At 37.5% G+C, this 22,795-nt stretch overlaps 2 protein-coding genes across 6 annotated transcripts in view; one reads left to right on the forward strand and one right to left on the reverse strand.

Moving 5' to 3' along the window:
• Positions 1 to 22,795, forward strand: part of ERBIN (erbb2 interacting protein) — a 152,695-nt gene that overhangs the window by 52,748 nt on the left and 77,152 nt on the right. For all 5 annotated transcript variants that reach the window (XM_012462252.3, XM_012462253.2, XM_012462254.3 and 2 more), the window contains exons 3-4: positions 2,731 to 2,928; positions 4,793 to 4,910. In XM_012462252.3, coding sequence (XP_012317675.2) covers positions 2,740 to 2,928; positions 4,793 to 4,910 — 307 coding nt within the window. In that variant the 5' untranslated portion in view covers positions 2,731 to 2,739. The remainder of the gene's footprint in view (positions 1 to 2,730; positions 2,929 to 4,792; positions 4,911 to 22,795) is intronic.
• LOC105723809 (biotinidase-like) lies at positions 10,613 to 12,571 on the reverse strand. Its single transcript, XM_064375779.1, has one exon. It carries the CDS (start codon positions 12,536 to 12,538, stop codon positions 10,940 to 10,942), a length of 1,599 nt encoding a protein of 532 aa, XP_064231849.1. The 5' UTR covers positions 12,539 to 12,571; the 3' UTR covers positions 10,613 to 10,939.

A 22,795-nucleotide genomic window follows, 5' to 3' on the forward strand; every position in this document is an offset into this window, starting at 1 on the left:
CTCGATCTCCTGACCTTGTGATCCGTCCACCTTGGCCTCCCAAAGTGCTGGAATTACAGGTGTGAGTCACTGCACCCAGCCTCATGCCCTACATCTTTATATGTTATTTTTATATGTTTGGACCCCCTATTGTCCAGTGGCTATTAAGCATTTAAAATGTGTGACTGATAAGGAGTTTTTAATTTTATTTGATTTGGCTTTTAATATTAAGTTTAAATAGCCGAATGTGTCTAATAGCTACCATATTGGACATAGCAGATAGAATTCTTTCCCATTCTTAAGTGTCCTCCTAACTCAATATCAGTGTATTCTTAAAATGTCTAGAACAAGAAATTTTGTGTTCATTTTTGGAATTTTAAAAATGATCTTATAAGCACACAAGTAAAATCTAAATTCTCTTTTGGCAATTAAAATCTTATTAGGTGAACTGTTGATTCTTACTGGCAAAACATGCCTTAAAAACATAAATTGTTAGTAATAAACTTTTCTGAATGTTTATTTGTTGACAAAGATTTTAGATGGGAACATTTAATGTTTGACATCTTAGTTTCTTTTTGTAAATTCTGAAGGAGAAGCATGTAGTGAAGATTTACTGATACTTGAATTGTTTTAAGCAACTTCCTTCAAGTGTATATTATTACATATTGAGAAGCAGTATAGAAGAGCACAGACTCAGTTTCTTCATGGAAAAATGCAGATAACAGTACATATCTTAGAAAGTTGTGATGATGAAGTGAGAGTCTGCCTATAGTTTATCTAGAGAACTTTTCACAGTGCCTGGTATAGAGTGATTGAGTAAGTATAGTCAAAAAACTTTTTTTTTTTAGACAGAGTCTGGCTGTGTCGCCCAGGCTGGAGTGCAGTGGCACAATCTCAGTTCACTGCAACCTCTCCCTCCCAGGTTCAAGCAATTATCCTGCTCAGCCTCCCAAGTAGCTGAGATTACAGGCATGCACCACCACACCCAGCCAATTTCTTTGTATTTTTAGTAGAGTTGGGGTTTCACCATGTTGGCCAGGCTGGTTTTGAACTCTTGACCTCAAGTGATCCACCTGCCTCAGCCTCCCACAGTGTTAGGATAACAGGCATGAGCCACTGTGCCAGGCCTAGAATAGTCAAATTTTTAAAAAGATTGCAAGGGAAATACATATCTTACTCATTGTCACTTTTAAAATATCTTATAATATGAAGTAGAAGAGTTAGAAGCAGTGCCTTGCCAGATCCCTGTTAATAGCCTGAGGCAAAAGGAAAAATCACTAATATCAGATCCTGTCTTTATTTTAACATTGGATATTTTGTTTATACATGGATTCTTTTTCAGTAATCTGTATTTTTAAAGCATTATATTGAGATATTGTACTTATCTTGATTACTGAAGTTTTTGATACCTCCTTATATTTTGTGCCTGAGGCCTGACTGCTCTTAACCTAGTCTTGGTCCTGGTTAGAGGTAATCTAATACTCTAATAGCATCTTCTGTCAACAGCAAGAATGGATCGTTTTACATAGAAAGAACTGATAACACTAATTATCATTTTTATTTATTTCTAATATTGCTATAAATTTGCCAGTATATTTGTGTGAATTTTTTGGTTTAATTTTATCTTAGAGTATGCTGCACAATTCAGATTTTTAAAAGTCGATTTTTTTTTTTTTTGAGACGGAGTTTCGCTCTTGTAACCTAGGCTGGAGTGCAATGGCGCGATTTCGGCTCACCACAACCTCCGCCTCCTGGGTTCAGGCAATTCTCCTGCCTCAGCCTCCCGAGTAGCTGGGATTACAGGCACGCACCACCATGCCCAGCTAATTTTTTGTATTTTTAGTAGAGACGGGGTTTCACCATGTTGACCAGGATGGTCTCGATCTCTTGACCTCGTGATCCACCCGCCTCGGCCTCCCAAAGTGCTGGGATTACAGGCGTGAGCCACCGCACCCGGCCTAAAAGTCGATTTTTAAACTTATATTTCTTCAAGTGAATTGCTTTAATACTTGTGCAAATATAATCTTACTTTGCTAATATAATCTTAGCCTACTTGCTAATATAATCTTAGCCTACTTAGAATTAACCTATGTTCACTAATTCAAAATTGGCCTTTTCCCTCAATTAATTTGAAATCTTTATTTAAGCAAGTTTATGCACCAGTGTGTTACCATAAACACATTTGAGACATAGAAGTTCTTTAGAAAAACAATATGACCAATATTTAATTGAAACAAAATATACTTGGGGTAGGCGAGAATTTTCATGTGGAAACTTTGACTTTTCATAGGAAAGTTATAGGATGATTGATTCCTGATGGCTGGTTAGGAAGACCTGAAAATATCTTTACATTCCCACTTCCTACTCAAAACTGCACCTGATCAAGTCCTTAATGAAGACATGTAGAACTTTTAGAGCCAGAAATTAAGTAAAATTAAGTAAAAGTCTTGTCGTATTAAGAGTTTTTCTTATTGAGAGCTAAGAAGCAGGCGCAAAGCATGGTTTTTGAAGAAGCATATAAATGATCACTTCATGGATTGTTTTGTGAAGTACTAAAGAGCTTGAGTTTAATTTGAAATCCAGTAGCTGTGAATGTGGATATTAAAGCAATGTTAAATGGATTCCGTTGTGCTTGTATAGTGGCGGGATAAGTATTCACCTGTGACATATGAACTGTGATAGATTGGAATGATTTGTGAAAAACCATTGTGATATGTATGTTTAAAATTTCTTTTTATTTGAATATTACAGTGTCTAAAAATGACTACAAAACGAAGTTTGTTTGTGCGGTTGGTGCCATGTCGCTGTCTACGAGGGGAAGAGGAGACTGTCACTACTCTTGATTATTCTCATTGCAGCTTGGAACAAGTTCCCAAAGAGATTTTTAATTTTGAAAAAACCTTGGAGGAGCTCTATTTAGATGCTAATCAGATTGAAGAGCTTCCAAAGGTATGCTAATACTTCCTTTCAAGAATTACCTTTGGATATTTTTATACCTAGAAATAGGATATTCCTAATATTGCTATAAAGTTGCCAATATATTAGTGTGGTGTCTGAATTTTTTGGTTTAATTTTGTCTTAAAGTATGCCGCACAATTCAAATTTTTTAAAGTTGATTTTTAAATGTATTTCTTCAAGTTAATTGCTTTAGTACTTGCGCAAATAACTTAAAATCTTAAAATTCGTATTTAATCTTAGTTGTATCCATTAAGGTAAATAATGAGACTAAATAATTTCTGGAGTCAGTAGTTTTAACTAGACCAATAATTGAAATTAATGCTGTCTTTTTCTAGTTTTCATAAGACATTAATGTGCATTGTTATAATTGAGGATAATTGCCCTTTTAGTTACCATATTATAATTTTATCGTTAAATAGCTTTTTTGAATTCATACAGATAATGTTTCTCTCCATTTGCAATTTGTTTGGAACGATTCTAGAGGACTTAGATTTCTGAAGTCTAGTAACATAACAACTGTAAGGAGAAAGTTGGTTTGTTGCCCTAAAACACCTTCTCAAGTTACCACCTTGTTTATTTTTTAACTAAACTTTTTTCAGCGTACTTTTTCGTCTTAAATCCCAGTCTCTCATTATCCTATAACAATTTCCCCTCTCATTATCCTATACCAAGTAAATTGCTTTAATTGTTAAGATCTTTTGCCATTGAAACAGCAGTGTTTTTGAAACTATGGGTGGAGACCCATTGGTAGCTCAAATTAATTTAGTATGTGTGGGCAGCATTTTGGAAAAAAGGACTATAAATTTGGATTATGAGAATTAGGAACTATAGGACACTTAGGTAAGTTAGAATTTTCACATAAACAAGGAATAATTTGTTAGTGTCAGTATGTCCCATATGATTTAAGTGTGTCCCTATAATTGTGGGATATACTTGTACTAAAAAATTATTTGTTGTTTATCTGAAATTCAAATTTAATGGGTATCTTATATCTACTCTTACAACCTTAATTATAAAAAATAGGAAATAGAGTGTGTTAAATATAGCCATTGTTTCATGAAAATATTTTAGATATGTGTGTGTATACATACTGTGTGCAACAGGCTTTTTTCTGGTGGTCAGTAGTAAGCACATTTTGAAAGCCACTGCTATCCTAGGGGTTATCTTTTAGAGAAATTTTTATATGGCTTTGGATAAAAATTAAAGGTTGTCGGTCATATGTTTATGAACTAGAAACCTAGGTTGTGGTAGGGTAATTTACTGTTCTTCCTTATATGTTGTTTTTCAGCAGGCAATTTATCTTCCTTAGCCAGTTCTAGAGAATATGGAAGACCAAAATTGGTCTCCTTCTCTAATCACCACCAGTAGAGTCTTGGTTTAGGAGTTTTGTTGAAAAGGGAAAGTCTTGCTGTAACAGTGCAAATAACTGAATCATTTATGTCTTATCATTGCTAATACTTTAACATTTTTAGAAGAATACTCTTCTTAAATAAATAGGGCTTTCATTTCAGAATAAGGTTGCTTGAAAGCCAACTCCAGAGTTTATCACATTTAATAGCCACTTTTTTTGTTACTAACTCAACAGAGTATATAGCCATATACTTATTCTCACTAAGTGCATTTTACTTAAGGTAGAAGTATGAAGATATAAATTAATCTGAATGGTTCAGTTGTATTCATATCCATAATAGCATAATCAGAACAATGAGACATCTTTCCTGGTATTAGTGTAGATGTTATAACTCACTCAGTTTTAATATGGCTAATTTTATTTATGTGTATAAAAGTTAGTATATCAAATATTTAAGGATATATATATATATAATTGTCATTCTTTCTTCCCTTTTTTCAATAGCAACTTTTTAACTGTCAGTCTTTACACAAACTGAGTTTGCCAGACAATGATTTGACAACATTACCAGCATCCATTGCGAACCTTATTAATCTCAGGGAACTGGATGTCAGCAAGAATGGTAAGGCTTTTTTGCCCATAATTTTTTGTACTTGGGAACATGTTTCATTACTAAGATTTCTATTGCATTTTCCAAAAGTAAAAATGTAAAAATAAGTTAAATCTAATGTATTAATACTAAATTCATCTAAGAATACGTTTGTTTTATTTAAAGACATTTGCTCCACTTTAAAGGTTTTGCAACCTGATTTGTATCAAATACAGTAAAATTAAATGTTACGGCCTTGGCTTGGAATTCGTTTATGTACATATAAAATTCATGATAGCTTAAAGCATGTGGAGAGTAAATGTAAGGGCTTTTCATTTCCATTTTTAATTGTGGTCATCATGTTGCAGGATAGATCTCTTGTACTCACTTCTCCTGTCAAACTGAAATTTTATATCCTTTGAACAACATATTCCAATCCTGCATCCCTGCTTCCCCATCCCCAGCCCCTGGTAACCACCATGATACTCTGCCTCTGCAAAATTCCATTTGTAAGTGAGCTTATGTGGTATTTTTTTTTTCTGTCCCTAGCCTGTTTTACTTAACATAATATCCTCCAGGTTTCCCTATGTTATTGCAAATTAACAGAGTTTTCTTCTTTCTAAACGCTGAATAGTACTCCATCGTGTAACATATTTTCTTTATTCATTCATCCGTTAATGGACACTTAGGTTGATTTCTTATCTTGGCTATTGTGAATAGCACTAAAATTAACATGGGAGTGTAAATATTTCTTCAACATACTTATTTTATTCCCTTTGATACATATTCATTAATGGGATTGCTGGATCTTGTGGTAGTTCTCATTTTTTTGAGGAACCCCCAAACTGTTTTCCATAATGGCTATACTAATTTACACCCCCAGCAACAGTGTGCAAGCATTCTCTTTTCTCCACATTCTCATCAGCACTTATGTTTTGTCTTCTTTACTCATTTTAACAGATGTGAGGTCCTATCTCACTGTAGATTTAATTTGCATTTCCCTGGTGATTAATGATGTTGAACATTTTTCATATATCTGTTGGTCATTTGTGTCTTTTGTTGAGAACTACCTATTCAGGTCATTTGCCAATTTTTAAGTCAGGCTACTTGTTTTTTTGTTATTGAGATTTTTGAGTTCCTTATATTTTGAATACTAACCCCTTATCAGATGTATAGCTTGCAAACATTTTCTCCCACTCCATAGGCTGTTTCTTCTTCGGCTGTACAGGAGCTGTTTTGTGTGATGTGATCCCATTTGTCTGTTTTTGGTTTTTTTGCCCGTGTTTTTGGGGTCATATTAAAAAAAAAAAAAAACATTGTTCAAGCCATTGCCAAGCTTTAGAATGTCATGGAGCTTTTCTCCTATATTTTCTTCTAGTAGTTTTATAGTTTCAGCTGTTATAGTTAAGTCTTTATCTGTTTTGAGTTGATTTTTTATATGATGTAAGATAAGGGTTTACTTTCATTCTTCTGCATGTGGGTGTCCAGTTGTCCCAACACACTTTATTGAGGAGACTGTCCTTTACCCATTGTGTATTCCTGGCACCTTTGTCAAAAATTGACAAAATTCATGGATTTTTTTTGGGCTTTCTATTCTTTTCCATTGGTCTATGTCTGTATTCCTGTCCTTACTATGTTGCTTTGATTATGATTGCTTCATAGCATATTTTGAAGTCAGGTGTGATGCCTGCAATTTAGTTCTTTTTGTTCACCATTGCTTTGGGTATTCAGTCTTTTGTGGCTCCATATGAATTGTAGGATCTTTTTTTTCTTTTTCTATGAAAAATATCATTGGAATTTTGATAGAGATTGGGTTGAATCTGTAGACCACTTTGGGTAGTATGGATATTTTACAATATTGATTTTCAAGTCCATGAACAAAGGATATATTTCCATTTATTGTGCTGCTTCAATCTTTTTTCATCAAATGTTCTGTAGTTTCTAGTGTATATGTATTTTACCTCTTTTGTTAAATTTCTTTCTAAGTATTTTATTTTTTTGATAGCTATTATAAATGGGATTGTTTTCTTAATATCCTTTTCATATAGTTTGTTGTTAGTATATAAAAATGCTACCGATTTTTGTATGTTGATTTTGTATTTTGCAACTTTACTGAATTTATTCTAACAGTTTGTTTGTTGGAGTCTTTAGGGTTTTCTATATATAACATTCTGTTGTCTGCAAATAGGGACAATTCAGTTTCTCCTATTCAAATTTGGAATCCTTTTATTTCTTTCTCTGGGTAGGACTTAAGTACAACATTGAAAAGAAGTGGCAGGAATAGGCATCCTTGCCTTATCCCAGATCTTAGAGGAAAAGCTTTCAACTTTTTTTTTTTTTTAATGGAGACGGGGTTTCACCACGTTCGCCAGGATGGTCTCGATCTCTTGACTTCATGATTCGCCCACCTCGGCCTCCCAAAGTGCTGGGATTACAGGCGTGAGCCACAGCACCTGGCCAGCTTTCAACTTTTCATTGTTAAGTATGATGTGAGCTGTGGGTTTGTCACATATGGCCTTTATGGTGTTGAGGTGCTTTCCGTCTATACCTGATTTGTTGAGAGTTTATTATGAAAGGACGTAGAATTTTGTCAAATGCTTTCTCTGCATTCATTGAGAGATTTTTTTTCCTTCATTTTGTTAATGTGGTATATCACATTTATATATATGTTGAAATTATTAACAAGGCTAAGTAGTCTTCTTTAGTGTGTTTAATTTGATATTCATTGAGAAAAGTATGAGAGATATATTTTAAAATGTTAAGTCCTTAGAAGGAGAAAAATCAGCCCTTGAAATTTTAGAATGAGCATATCTTTCTTTTATAATTACAAAAGAGAATCACATGAGGATAAATTTTAAATGGTCTGACCAAATATAGGACTTTCAGTAAACACTAAATACTGTCATATTCAAATAATACTTCTCATAAGAATTGGGGAAAAAAACTTTATGAATAAGTCCCACCAAGTTAGTGCAGCAGTGCCAGCAAATATGTAGTAATCATATTCCACAGCCCTTAGCTCCAAAGTCATTCTTTGTCCTAGTGATGTGAGTATCCAGAAGTAATCCTCCCTAAATTTTAGGACTTACTATGAACCATTTTAGGGCTTATTAGAAGTCATCTTGTTTTCACAATTAACAGTTAACTTTGGCAAGTTAATTAACCAGGTGTCTGTCTACACACACACACACACACACACACACACACACACACACACACACACACAAGTTATGTTGGCTCATGCCTGCTATCTAAGCACTTTGGGAGGTTGAGGCAGGCAGATCAGTTGAGGTCAGCCATTCAAGACCAGCGTGGCAATGTGGTGAAACCCCATCTGTACTAAAAGAGAGTAGTTAATTTTTAATACAAAAATTAACCAGGTGTGGTGGCTCATGCCTGTAATCCCAGCTACTCGGGAGGCTGAGGCATGAGAATCACTTGAACCCCCGGAGGTGGAGGTTGCAGTGAGCCGATATTGCAACACTGCGCTCCAGCCTGGGTGACATAGCAAGACTCTGTCTCAAAATAAATAAATAAATAAATATATATATATATATATATAATCCACTTACTAAATTATTTTAGTTTCAGGTCGTTGAAATGTATGTTTTGTAGGATTCAGATCAAATTAACATTTCTGTTTTAAGGAATAAAATCTGTTTTAAGGATTTATGATTTACTTATATCCATCCTAGGTTAAGGTGAAGTTTTTAGTGGTTATTTGACTTTCAGTTCACAATAGCTAATAAATTTTAGCTTTAAAGGTAGTACTGTATTTTATTTTATCTTTTGCTATTGAGCTGTTTAACTTTAGGGCTATTTGTATTTTTAATAAATTTATTATTTAATTAGTATTTAGATTGGATTTATTCATAGTGATGTCTTGCTTTTTGTCTAGCTATCTTAAAAATTTTGGGCTGGGCACAGTGGCTGACACCTGTAATCCCAGCACTTTGGGAGGTCATAGTGGAAGGATCTCTTGAGCTCAAGAGTTTGAGACCACCCTGGGCAACATAGCAAGACCTTGTTTCTACTAAAAATCATAAACTTAGCTGGGCATGTGGCATGTGCCTGTGACTCCGACTACTTGAGCCTGTTGTGGGAGGACTGCTTGAGCCTGGGAAGTGAAGGCTGCAGTAAGCTGTGATCGTGCCATGGCACTCCAGCCTGGTAAATAGAGCAAGACCCTGTCTCCCCCCAAAAAAAAAAAACCCCAAATAAGAAACCTACGTAAAAGGTGAAAGAATACCCATGGCTTCACCAGTTTTAGCATTTTGTTACATTTGTCTTATTTCTCTTTTTCATGTACGTGAATTTAAATATGTTCAAGAAAAAGATATATGCATATAATTGCTTATATAAAATGTCTTTTTGGCTGGGTGCGGTGGCTCACGCCTGTATCCCAGCACTTTGGGAGGCTGAGGCAGGTGGATCACCTGAGGTCAGTAGTTCACAACCAGCCTGACCAACGTGGTGAAAACCCATCTTTATTAAAAATGCAAAAAATTAGCCGAGCATGGTGGCAGGCGCCTGTAATTTCACCTACTTGGGAGGCTGAGGCAGGAGAATTGCTTGAGCCTGGGGGGCGGAGGTGGCAGTGAGTCGAGATCACAACACTGCACTCCAGCCTGGGTGACAAGAGTGAGAATCCATCTCAAAAAAAAGAAACAAACAACTTTTTGCTAAGTTGTAGGCATCATGTCTTCACTCCTAAATGTAGGAATATGCATCCCCTAAGAACAGGGAAATCGCAATAACCACAACATCATTATCACTCTCGAGAAATTTAATATCACATTTTTCCTGTTGCGTAATCATGCCCTTTGAACTCTGTTGGCCCCTTCTCCATATCTCTCCTTTCAAGTTAAAGATCATGTAAAGCATTTAGTTGTGTTACTGGTCCCTTTAAATCAGGAACAGTTTGCTTATGTTCTTCATGACAGTTTCCATTTTTGAAGAGTTTAGATCAGTTGCCTTTTGATTTGTGTGACTTCTCCCTTCATGATTTTATTCAGGCTAAATGTCTGCCATTTCAAGCTTTTCCTTGAGGGCAGTGTGAAATTTGTGTTTCCATCCCTAGTACTTAATATAGTGCCTGGTGGTGCCTGATAAATTCCAAGGTAAATGAAATTGATTACCATCCTGTCTCTACCTATGTTGACAGATAAATTAATCCAGAGTATTATAGAATTGTAGAATTATCATTTTAGAAGTCATCATATCTACCTTTTCATCCTAAAGGAGTATCTCTACATATGTTAACAGATAAATCAATCCAAAGTATTAAAGAATTCTAGAATTATTTTCACTTTAGAAGTCATCACATCTCACTTTTCATCCTAAAGGAGTATCTTTCTGGTCTTTTTAAATGGGGGTTGTTAAGTCTAATATTCAAGTTTATCATAATATGCTAGATACAGTTTTCAGATTCATTAGCTGTTGTGTCCTGTTTAGAAGGAGTCAGGAAACTTGCAACATACTTTGTTATTCATCATATTATCAAGCTGTATTTCTTTAAAAGCATTTGCTTTTAGGATTTTTGCTTTAAGGCTGTCATAGTTTCTGATTTTTAGGTAGTTCTTTCAGTGTTTTTCAATTGGTAAGGTAGCATGGTTTAGGAATAAAAAGAAATGGCCTCTATTCTTTATTTATTGGTCTGGTTCTTACATTGGGGACTTAATCTAAATTTGTTAGTTCGTCTGTGTGACTTTTGTGTGTGTGTGTGTGTGTGTGTGTGTGTGTGTGTAAAATAGAAACTGACATTTATTTTTGTTTTAGCTTGAGACCAGTTGCATACTGAGAGATTTGTTAGAGGAAGATGTGGCTTGAAAAAGACAAATGTGAATAGAAAATACCAGCTAATGTCTCAGTAATTGAGGTTTAAGAGGAAGACACTGAGGGAATCTGCCTCTCCTACTTGCTCCCACAATTCCCAGGGCGGAATCTGGTGCCACAGAAATGGGCTCCTGCCCTTCAGGCAGAGAGGTGGTCCCAGGGCTTGTGGTCTGTGGAAGCCTGTCGACATAATGGCCGGAGTCCACCCCACAGACCACGTCCTTTTCCTAGTCCCTCTCATACAAGCGCCCATAGAGAGCTGCCATCACCAGGCCGGAGGACAGCCCACTCTTCCTCAGGAAATAGTGGTCATTCTCCCAGCCAAGCTGGTCAGGGACATCCAGAGTCATCCCTGAGGTCAGAAACAAAGGAAAGATATAGGAAGTACTGAAGTTCCCCCACAGGTGAAACTCAAAGATCCCTGTGGCCTCTGTGATCTCCTGTCCACAGGTGTCGAAGCCAAGACCCCCATACCTCACCAGGGCACACACTTGGATGTAGTAAGTGCCATGTACTGTGTGAAGCCCATCAAAGACCCCCAGGGCATACAGCTCTTTGGATAAGGTAGGCCTCTCGTAAAGTAAATAACAGCAGAGGCCATTTGAACAGACATGGAGATAGCCTTCCTTTCCCCAGATGGAGACCAGGGTGAAATTGTCATACATCATCTCAGAGTGAAATATGGGAAGAGCATTCCTGTTCCACTTGGTGGCTTCATTACAATGGACTTCCTGAGCATCCTTCTCACAGTATGGATGGCCTGACAAGATTTTTAAAAACTTACTATGAGATGGGTCCATTTCACCTGTTGCGTTCTCTGCATCAATGATACCCACTGGATTTTTGGCCACCTGGGCAATTATAAGGCGACCGTTGGGGTTTTCCATGTCATGGTACCAAAAGGACTTCAGAGGGGTGTGTATGCCACTCCCTGTCATCCCCAGAACTGGGTGGTGGACATTAGCTGCCAGAACGTTGACACCAAAGGCAACAGCAAAGGCTTTCTGAATCTCAGTAGCTGCCAAGAGTGGGAGCTGGTTCATCCAGGCAGTCGGGTGCACAACGTGCTTCACCTTGTAGTCTCTAAGGAGTCTGACAGCAGGGTTGAAGAACAATATATCAAAGCATGTGAAGACACCAAACCTGTCAGCAAAGAGGGTATCAAAGGTGGTGTGATCCACTTTAAGAGGAACATCAAATGCTGCCTCAAAGTAGAGGTTGTGTTTGCGGTAGCGGTCCACCAGGGTTCCATTATTGCTGAACACCACATCTGGGTTGAACTGGTATCTCCCATCATTTGGGCACCCTGGGTCGCTGATATGACAAGGCTGCTTTGTCCCAAGATTGGCCACCAAGAACATATCTCCCTTGATGGCCATACAACTCAGGCGCTGGAGCACCTCCGTGTCATTGAAATGGTGAGGCTCTAGGCATGGGTTCCACCTGACCACCTGGGGAGACGGCATGAAATCCAAAAATGGATAAATGGATGTTCTTGTGAAGTTTAATCCATGAATGCCATCTTCTGGAAACACTATAATCTGTACACCCTTTTGGGCTACAGTCATCACTTGCTGTTCATAGATGTCAAGGTTCTGGTTCATGAGCTCAAAGGCCTGCTGGCGGCTGGTGAGAACCAGAGGGTTGGGACTCAAGATGGATGGATGCTCGTACACGGCAGCCACGTAAGATTCAGCCTCGTGATGTTTGGCCATGCACTCCTCCCCGGTGTGATCTCCCAGGGCAACCATGTAACAGCCACAGAGGAAAAGAGCAAGCTTACTTCTGGCTCCAGACATAATACAGACCATAAATCTGCTCGGCATAGGCCGCAGTCTCCTGCTACTCCTGCCTCCCTCTGGCACTCCGGCCACGCAAATGGAGGAGCCGGGAAGAGAGTAAGGTTCTTTTTTTTTTTTTTTTTGGAAGAAAGAAAGAAAGTAAAAGAATGAAGAAGAGGAAGAAAAAGGAAGAGAAAGAGAGAGAGAGAGAGAGAAAATGGGAGTATTGCTTTCTGGCCCAGGCTAGAATGCAGTTTAGTAATGGGTATTGAAAACCTACCAATAATTATACTTAATGATGTAGACAGGAAGGAATAAGGGAAGAAAATAACAAACAAGCAGCCAACCAATATTTCATTTAAACCTATGAAATGCTATGCGATTACTGAGGAGTGATTTACTTCCAATTATGTAGTCACTTTTGGAATAGGTGTGAGGTGGTAATGTATGTTTTGTGTATTTGAAGTGGAGAGTTCTATAAATGTTTATTAAGTTTACTTATTCCGGGTCTGAGTTCAAGTCCTGGATGTCCTTGTTAATTTTCTGTCTCGTTGATCTATAGAATCGTTAGCTCTTCTTGTTACATTGATCCTTTTGCCATTATGTAATGTCCTTCTTTGCCTCTTTTGATCTTTGTTGCTTTAAAGTCTACTTTATCAGAGGCGAGAATTGCATCTCCTGCTTTTTGTTTATTTGTTTATTTTTACTCTCTGTTTGGTTGGTAAATCTTCCTCCTTCTCTTTGTTTTGAGTCTTTGTGTATCGTTGCATGTGAGATGGGTCTGGATGCAGCATACCGATGGGTTTTGGCTTTTTATCCAATTAGAATATATATAAGTTTAATACTGGCATTTGATGCTAGCTGGCTGTTTTGCCCATTAGTTGGTGTAAATTTTTTATTGTGTTAATGCTCTTTGCTTTTTGATATATTTTTGGAAAGGCTGAGATTGGTTGTTCCTTTATATGTATAGTGCTTCTTTCAGAAGCTCTTGTAAAGCAGGCCTGGTGGTGGTGAACTCTCTAAGTACTTGTTTGTTCACAAAGGATTTAATTTTTCCTTCGATTATAAAGCTTAGTTTGGCTGGATATGAAATTCTGGATTGAAAGTTCTTTTCTTTAAGGATGTTAAATATTGGTCCCCACTCTTTTCTGGCTTGTAGGGTTTCTGCTGAGAGATCTGCTATAAGTCTGATAGGTTTCCTTTTATGGGTAACCTGACCTTTCTCTCTGGCTGCCCTTAGTATTTTCTCCTTCATTTCAACCCTAATAAATCTGGCAATTATGTGTCTTGGGGTTGGTCTTCTTGAAGAATATCTTTGTGGTGTTCTCTGTATTACCTGGAGTTGAATATTACCCTGCCTTGCTAGGTTGGGAAAGTTTTCCTGAATGATATCCTGAAGAGTATTTTCCAACTTGGATTCATTCTCTTCGTCACATTCAGGTACACCTATCAAATGTAAATTAGGTCTTTTCACATAGTCCTATATTTCCTGGAGACTTTGCTCATTCCTATTTATCCTTTTTTCTCCAATTTTGTCTTCTCGTTTCATTTCACTGAGCTGGTCCTCGACATCTGATATCCTTTCTTCTGCTTGATCAATTTGACTGTTTAAACTTGTACATACTTCACGAAGTTCTCGTGTTGTGTTTTTCAGCTCCCATCAATTCACTTACAATCCTCTCTAAATTGTCTATTCTCGTTAACATTTCGTCAAACCTTTTTTCAAGGTTCTTAGTTTCTTTGCATTGGGTTGGAACAGGTTCTTTTAATTCACAGAAGTTTCTTATCACCCACCTTTTGAAACCTGCTTCTGTTATTGGAACACACTCGTTCTCCATTAAGCCTTGTTCCGTTACTGATGAGGAATTGCGATCCCCTGTAGAGGGAGAGGCATTCTGATTTTGAGTATTCTCTGCCTTTTTAGGCTGGTTTCTTCCCTTCATTATATATTTATCCCTCTGTCATCTTTGTAATTACCGACTTTCTAAGTAGGTCTCTGAGGAGACGTCCAACTTGTTGATTCCCAGCGCCGAAATCTGAGCAATCCACTGTGCTGGCCAAAACAGCGGTGTTAAGATTGATGGTGCTTTTCTGCCCGGAAATCTCTGGACTCTACACCAAGAATTGCTGCGCTAAGGCGCCAGCAAAACTGCCGCGCCGGCCACAAGAGTCGCTCTGGCGACCCGTGGGCCTCCTCCGCTGGGAATCTCTTGTTCCGTGAGCAACAAATATTCGTCTGAAAGTGTGGCGTCCTCTCGTTCTCTGCGCTTTCACTGGGAGCTACAAGCCCAAGCTGCTAGTGATCAGCCATCTTGGATCTCTCTCTCGAGAGTACGGTTCTGATTGGAGAACCTGCGTATTTACATTCCCACTTCTCCCGGGGAATGGACGAATTTAGCCTGCCTCTTCTTTCCCGTTGTTTAAGGCAGTTGGTTGCCCTCCTGTCCATCAGAGGTGTGGACCCACAGATAGCGTGACGCCGTCTTCGCATTTGCTTTGCTGGGTGACTCTGCTTGGTTGTGGGCTGCGAGAGTGCCTTGAACTTTTCGGTGGAAGATGCCGGACAGTAACTTTGCAGAGCGCAGCGAGGAGCAGATGTCTGGTGCTCTGTGTGACTGTTAAACACATGAAATGGATCAGTCTAGGAAGTACATAATTTTAAGAGTTTTAGTATTTGTATTAAGAAATTCAGTTTTTTCTTTTACAGTCTGTGATAAAACTGGAACGTTAATTCGTTCTGAGTCTTAATTTGCTCTTTTCTTTCTTTTACAAATTTTTAGTTTATGTCTTTATTTTATTTTACTTAAAGTTTGGGGGGATACATGTGCTGAACATGCAGGTTTATTACATAGGTATACATAGGCCATGGTGGTTTGCTGCACATATCAACCCATCATCTAGGTTTTAAGTTTCACATGCATTAGGTATTCGTCCTAATGCTTTCTCGCTCCTTTCCCCTCACTCCCTGTCAGGCCCCAGTGTGTGATTTTCCCCTCCCTGTGTCCATGTGTTCTCATTGTTCAACTCCCACTTAGAAGTGAGAACATGCGGTGTTTGGTTTTCTGTTCATGTGTTAGTTTGCTGAGGATGATGGTTTCCAGCTTCAACCATGTTCCTGCAAAGGACATGAACTCATTCTTTTTTATGGCTGTATAGTATTCCATGGTGTATATGTGCCACATTTTCTTTATCCAGTCTATCATTTATGGGCATTTGGGTTGGTTCCAAGTTTTTGCTATTGTAAATAGTGCTGCAGTAAACATACGTGTGCATGTACACTTTTTAAAGTTACGAAAAGTTCTCCAAGCTGTTATCCCAAGGCGTTGCAAATAGCACCCAGTATTAGAGAAATGATCTGTTGTTGCATTCAAATGGCTTTTATTGTAGAGAAGATTGAGATGACGATTAAGACAGTCTGTCAAAGTGGTTGATGGGGAAAGCTGGTAGGGAGGGGAGAGAAAATAAAAACTGTGTAAGCTATTAATTCTCTTATATGAACATACTGAATAAAATGCCAAAGATTACAAGACAGAGAAACCAGAAAAAGTAGCTCAGATCTTTCTGTCTAATATGGGAATACTAGCGAGGTTAACCAAAGTCTTTCTTTTTAGTTGAGTCAAAAAGCCCAGGAAGAGTGAATTGAAAGTTTGTGGTCAAAACACAAAGCAGTTCTTTGAACCTGAGAAAATCTGATGATTGGGGAGAAACTAGTGGAAAAGGCTTTTCACATTAAGCTAAAAGAAGTTCAATTGAGGCCGGGCGCAGTGGCTTATGCCTGTAATCCTAGCACTTTGGGAGACTCAGGTGGATGGATCACTAGGTAGGGAGTTTGAGACCAGACTGGCCAACATGGTGAAACCCCATCTCTACTAAAAAATACAAAAATTAGCTGGGTGTGGTAGCTCATGTCCGTAATCCCAGCTACTTGGGAGGCTGAGGTAGGAGAATTGCTTGAACTGGGACCCAGGAGGCGGAGGTTGCAGTGAGCGGAGATCATGCCACTGCACTCCAGCCTGGGCTACAGAGCGAGACTCCATCTCAAAAAAAAAAAAAAAAAAAAATACGAAGTTAAGTTGATTGAGAAGATATTACAGATTGATGGAGAAGTCATGGATTTTTACTCTTGTGTTTTAAATTTCTAAAATTACCATTTTGCTTTGTAGTTAATGATGTTTGAGCTTAGCTCTTTTAATAAATCACTTTATTTAAGATAATGAAAGAAGAAAAACCAGGTTTTACACTGTCCTAAAGCTTAATGTTTATACTGATGATTTCTGGCCACTGCCTAGTGTTTATATAAATGTAGACTGTTAACTAGAGTGTGCACTCATTTGTGCCCTATCATAGCATAGGCCTTATTACTCATTGTGTTATATCTGGTCTAAATCATAACATCTAGTATCCTCTGAAAGCTGTCGTCATTTGAGTTTGCAATTTGCGGTTAGTTTTGACCAGAACTCAGTGTTTTATTCTGTAGTATGGTAATCATTGCCTTTGGAGTGCAGGAGCAGTAAGGGACTCCTGTTGACTTAATTCAACAACTGGGGCAGTGGGATGTTGACACCTGGCAAAGACCGCCAGTTTAACAGTTTGGATTTACTACTTTTATAGTGAGCAAAAACTCATATTATTGGGATTCTTGAGGGTCACAGAAGATGTAAAAAAGAAAAAAGACATAGAGGATTTGGGTTTTTTGTGGTGATACTCGGAAAGTTTCAGATAGTAAAGGTTGCCATGGATGGGATGCCGTCAAGAAGTGGAGTAATTCTATGATCAGGTATCTTAATGTTATCTATGGAGAAGTTGCTTAGAGTACAACTAAAGCTGTAATCAGTAAACAATACATCAGTCACTTATTATCTAGGAAAAGGGTCTGTTTAGTATTTTTTGGCTTGGACAATAAGCGTGTTTTGTCTTTTTTCAGACATGATTATAAATTTGTTTTTGTCTTGATATGTCATCGTTACAGAATGGCGTGGTGTGATATTGATGTTCTGTGAAATAGTTTTGTTTAATAGGAAAATCTGAATGCCAGGGCTTGTTTGTAGTAAGACCAAGGACTAGCTGTTAGTGTCAGCCCAGGCCAGCTCCTAGGTGTCAGGAGGAGTTTTTCTTTCTCAGAAGTTAAGAGAGAGAGTTCTTCTGTAACTAAATGAGAGTGATTTGAAGAAGACAGCTCTATTTTATGATATCTAATCTAGTGCTTCATTTTACATTTGAATGGCAGTCTTTTTCTTTTCTTTTTTTTTTTTTTAAGAGGCAGCATGTCGCTCTTTTGCTCAGGCTGGAATACAGTGGCACGATCGTAGCTCACTGCATCCCAAACTCCTGGACCCGAGGGATCCTTCCACCTCAGCCTCCTGAGTAGCTGGGACTACAGCTGTGCACCACCATGCTTGGCTAATTATTTTTTAATTTTTTTTTTTAGAGATAGGGTTTTGCCCTGTTGCCCAGGCTGGTCTTGAATTCCTTGGCCTCAAGCAATACTCCTAATACTTCTGCCTTGACCTCCCAAAGTGGTGGGACTATAGGTGTGAGCCACCATGCCTGGCCAGCAGAATTTTCTTACTAAAAAAGTATATGTCAAAGAAGCAGCACTATTTATTGAAGTTGTGATACTGAGAAAAGAACAGATAGTTGACACTGTTAGAGAATTAAGAAGTAAATTGTGATGAAATTCAGTCATATGTATGTGTGTGTGTGTGAGAGAGAAAGACAGTTGAGACAGAATCTTGCTTCATCACCCAGGCTGGAGTACAATGGTATGATCTCAGCACACTGCAGTCTCCACCACTCGGTTCAAGTGATTCTTGTGCCTTAGCCTCCCACCTGTAACTGTGACTACAGGTGCGGGCCACCACATCTGGCTAATTTTTTTGTTTTTTTTTTTAGTATACATGGGTTTTTGCCATGTTGGCCAGGCCGTTCTCGAACTCCTGCCCTCATATGATCTGCCTGCCTCAGCCTCCCAAAGTGCTGGTATTACACATGAGAGCCACCATGCCCTGCCTGTGTATTTTATATATAAGGATAAAATGAGCCATCTTTAGAGAGTAGGTAACACAATTGTTGAGGGTAGGCCTTGAGCAAGAACTTGAAAAAGCCATGTGGATAACTAAGGTAAGGATGTACCAGAAGCTATTTTGTAAGGTGCAGGTGTCTATAGCATGTGTGAGGACTGTTGTTCCCAGGGTAACTAAAACATTTAGGGTAAGCAAGATGGGAGTGCAATAGGAATAGAAGCCAGGGAGATAGGAATTTGGAGAAGCAGCTAATGAAGGGCCTTGGAGGCACTTTGACATTTACTGTCAGTAAAATAGAGTTACTTGGAAAGTTTTGAATAGATCGTTCAGAGCATGATGTGATTTGTGTTTAAGTTTAATCTAGCTATATATATAGACAGGGTCTGTAGGCTTATGGGTGAAAAACAACCATTTCAAATGCTGTTTCAGTCATCTGAGGTGATAGTGATGGAAATAATGAGATGAGGACATTCCTTGGATATGATTGAAGGTGGAATTGACAGCAGTTCATGATGGATTGGATGTGGGATGTGAGAGAAGAGTCAAGGATGCCCTCAGTGATTTTGGTCTTGCCCTTGGAAGGACAGAGTTGCCATCAGCTGAGATGTGGAAATCTGTGAGAGTTATAATTTTTAATGGAACAAATCAGGAGCTCAGTTTTTTTTAGATCTAATTGTTCATAGGGATCTGGAGTTTAGTAAAGAGAAAAGCTGCGCTAGAGACACATATTTGGGAGTTGTCACCATATGGATATTTAAAGCTTGAGATTAGATGCATTTGCCAAGGACATGAAAATGAATCAAAAGAAGGCTAAAGAATGAACCCTTGTTGGACCCCAACATTTAACAGGTCTGGAACAAGAGAAGAAAGTACAAAAGCTACCAAGAAAGAACACTGCTGATGTACGTGGGAGAAGCTAGTCAAGTAGAAATGTTTGTTTTCCTTACTACCTTTTAGCCTTAGTATCTGAGTTACATAGCAGTTTCTAATACTAACACATTTGCTGAATACCTTTGAAGACAGGTAATTTCAGCTTGGGATAGGTCGAGTTTGAGGCACCTGAACAAAATATAATGGGCATTTGAAAATTCTCAGTAGCAGCTAAAGAAGAAGGTGGGAACTGGAGATAACAGATTTAGAACCTAGAAATGTATATGGTAGGAATTAAAGTCAGACTAAACACATTGCTAGCAATTTTCAAAAGTAGAAAACCAGTGTTTCAAAACTATTTGCTTAGGGCAAAATATTACTGTGTATCTGAAAAACAATAATTATTTAGCATTTATAATTTCACAGGCATTTGTGGAGTACTTTTTATTGATGACATGCTATGGAATAAAGTACTTTAAAATATAAAAATATGAAGTATTCATTTGTATTTGTGGGAGATGATGCAAGCATTAATTTCCATTAAATAATATTAAACTAATGAATATATTTTTATGTGAATTAAATACAGTATTTATAACTTAAAACTCTTGAAATTATTCTCCATATGGTATTTTAGATCAGTAGAACATATTATATGGTCTTAGGTCTTTTTCTCTTTAGATAGACTTTATCATATACTAAAAATACTACAACTCTAGAAATAATATCTTTACTTGGCTATTTCAAAAATACTTTATAGATTTTAATAAAAACCAATAAAGATGAGATATTTAGCAAAATTTTAAAATGAATTGGGATGCCAGTGAGAATAGTATAGAATATTTTCCTGCCCCACCCAAACGTGGAATGTTTCACTTTTTAAAAAGTATATATTAAGAATTATACACCACAACCGAATCCATTCCATGTATTCAAGGTTGAATCATTATTTGAAAATCAGTGTAATCCACCACATCAGTAAACATATAATTAACTCAGCAATTCCAGTCTTAGGTATTTACCCAAGGGAAATGCAAACATTTTCACAGAATGACTTTAAAAAAAACACAAAAATGTTCAGTGCGACTTTTTCATAGTAATTCAAAACTCCCTCTGCTTACCTCTGTAACTCTACAACTCTACATTGACCCCGGAGCACCACACATACTGTAGAATTCTAGCCCCACTGCTACCAGTTACCACTACATGCTCTCCGTAGTTTCATTTAAAAAATATTTATTCAGTTCAGCAAAGGGGTGCTCTTGTAATATATTAGGAGCACCATTTTAATGCATTCACAATGGAATGATCACTTAAAGACAATTGTTCGTCAAAGAACTAATAAAGACTTCACTCCTAAGGAAGTGTTCAATAACTGAAAGTATTTTGTATGTAAATGAATGAGAAAAGAAGATGGTAGGTAACTGAAATTCAGCAAACATTTATTGTACAAAGATGCAATGTACTAAATAGTTACATGTACTTAAAGTGGAGAATTGAGTCAATCTAAATAAAACCTACTAGTAATAATACAAAGAGTACATAAGTACTACAAAATAATTCATTGTATAAATGCCCTAAAATGTATAATCGAAGTTTTTGGAGAGTTAGATTTTGTTGAGTTTAGAAATCAGGATAGGTTTTCAGAAGATTCTTCTGGTTTTGCTGGGAGGAAGAGCATTCTAGGTAAAAAGAATGTCTTGTAGATCAGTGTTAATTTGCGGGCTTAGAATAGGATTGGCAAGTTTGTTTTACCAGTAAGAAAATTCCCATCTCCCGTCTACAAAAGAAACATCTCCCATATTCCTATTTTGTCATCTTTTTATTAAAAATGACTTTTTTCCACTTAAAAGGGGAAGAATGAATGATACAAATCTACTAAATTTTGAAAGAGATTAAATGAAAAATAAATTACCAAAATCAATGCAAAAAGTGGAAAACTGAAAAGACCAGGGAATGCAACATTAAATTGAAGTAGTAGTAGTTAAAAAAAAAAAAAAAAGTTCCAGTTAAAAATTCTATGTTTAACATTTTGAACAACTACCAAACTATTTTCCATAGTGCGTATATCAGTTTGCATTCTTTTTTTTTTTTTTTAATTGCATTTTAGGTTTTGGGGTACATGTGAAAAACATGCAAGGTTGTTGGCATAGGTGCATACGTGGCAGTGTGATTTGCTGCCTTCCTCCCCTTCACATATATCTGGCATTTCTCCACATGCTATCCCTGCCCAACTCCCCACCCCGCCGCTGTCCCCCCCCCAACAGACCCCTGTGTATAGTGCTCCCCTCCCTGTGTCCATGTGTTCTCCTTGTTCAACACCCGCCTATGAGTGAGAACATGTGGTGTTTGATTTTGTGTTCTTGTGTCAGTTTGCTGAGAATGATGGTTTCCAGGTTCATCCATGTCCCTACAAAGGACGTGAACTCCTCGTTTTTAATGGCTGCATAATATTCCATGGTGTATATGTGCCACATTTTTCCTGTCCAGTCTATCATCGATGGGCATTTGGGTTGGTTCCAGGTCTTTGCTATTGTAAACTGTGCTGCAATGAACATTCGTGTGCATGTGTCCTTATAGTAGAACGATTTATAATCCTTTGGATATATGCCCAGTAATGGGATTGCTGGGTCAAATGGAATTTCTATTTCTAGGTCCTTGAGGAATCACCACACTGTTTTCCACAGTGGTTGAACTAACACTCCCACCAACAGTGTAAAAGTGTTCGTATTTCTCCACATCCTCTCCAGCATCTGTTTTCTCCAGATTTTTTAATGATCGCCATTCTAACTGGCGTGAGATGTTATCTTAACAGCAATGTGTGTAGTTCCCACTTTCTCAACATCCTCACAAACACTTGTTACTTTCACATATTCCATTTATTTGTTAGGTCTTATGGATCCTTAGTCTTCCTTTAGTTACTTCCTCAGTCTTCCTTTGTCTTTTCTTTTTTTTTTTTTTTTTGACCTTGATAGATTTGAAAATTATTGGCCATTTAATTGAATTTTTACTTTATTTGGATTCGTTTGATGCTTGCTCATGATTAAATTCAGATTCTATGTTTTTGGCAAGTATATATCCAAAGTGATATGTTATTGTTTCCCAGTACATCTCAGATTAGTTTCCAAATGATGATGATGTTAACTGATAATGCCAACTTTGAAGCAATTTTTAAGGTTAAGGTGGTGCTTGTCAGAATTCTTTACTGTAAAGTGAATTTTTCCTTTTTAATTGCTAAGTGTTTTGTGGAAAGAATGTTTTTGAGTCTCTGTTAATACCCTGTTGATCATCATACTTTTACCCACTAGTTTCAGCATCCATTGATGAGTTTTGACTGAAACAGTTACTACTGTGTCATTTCCTATTTGGTGGTTTTGCGTCATTCATTTTTCATCACCTGACATTCTAT

This window comes from Aotus nancymaae, unplaced genomic scaffold (assembly GCF_030222135.1).
Source record: "Aotus nancymaae isolate 86718 unplaced genomic scaffold, 86718_ANA_hifiasm-v0.15.2.pri h1tg000014l, whole genome shotgun sequence".
NCBI classification, from domain to species: Eukaryota; Metazoa; Chordata; class Mammalia; order Primates; family Aotidae; genus Aotus; species Aotus nancymaae.

Bases quoted from the DNA above. Each gene is read 5' to 3' on its own strand.
- LOC105723809 (XM_064375779.1), bottom strand. From the start codon at position 12,538: ATGCCGAGCAGATTTATGGTCTGTATTATGTCTGGAGCCAGAAGTAAG.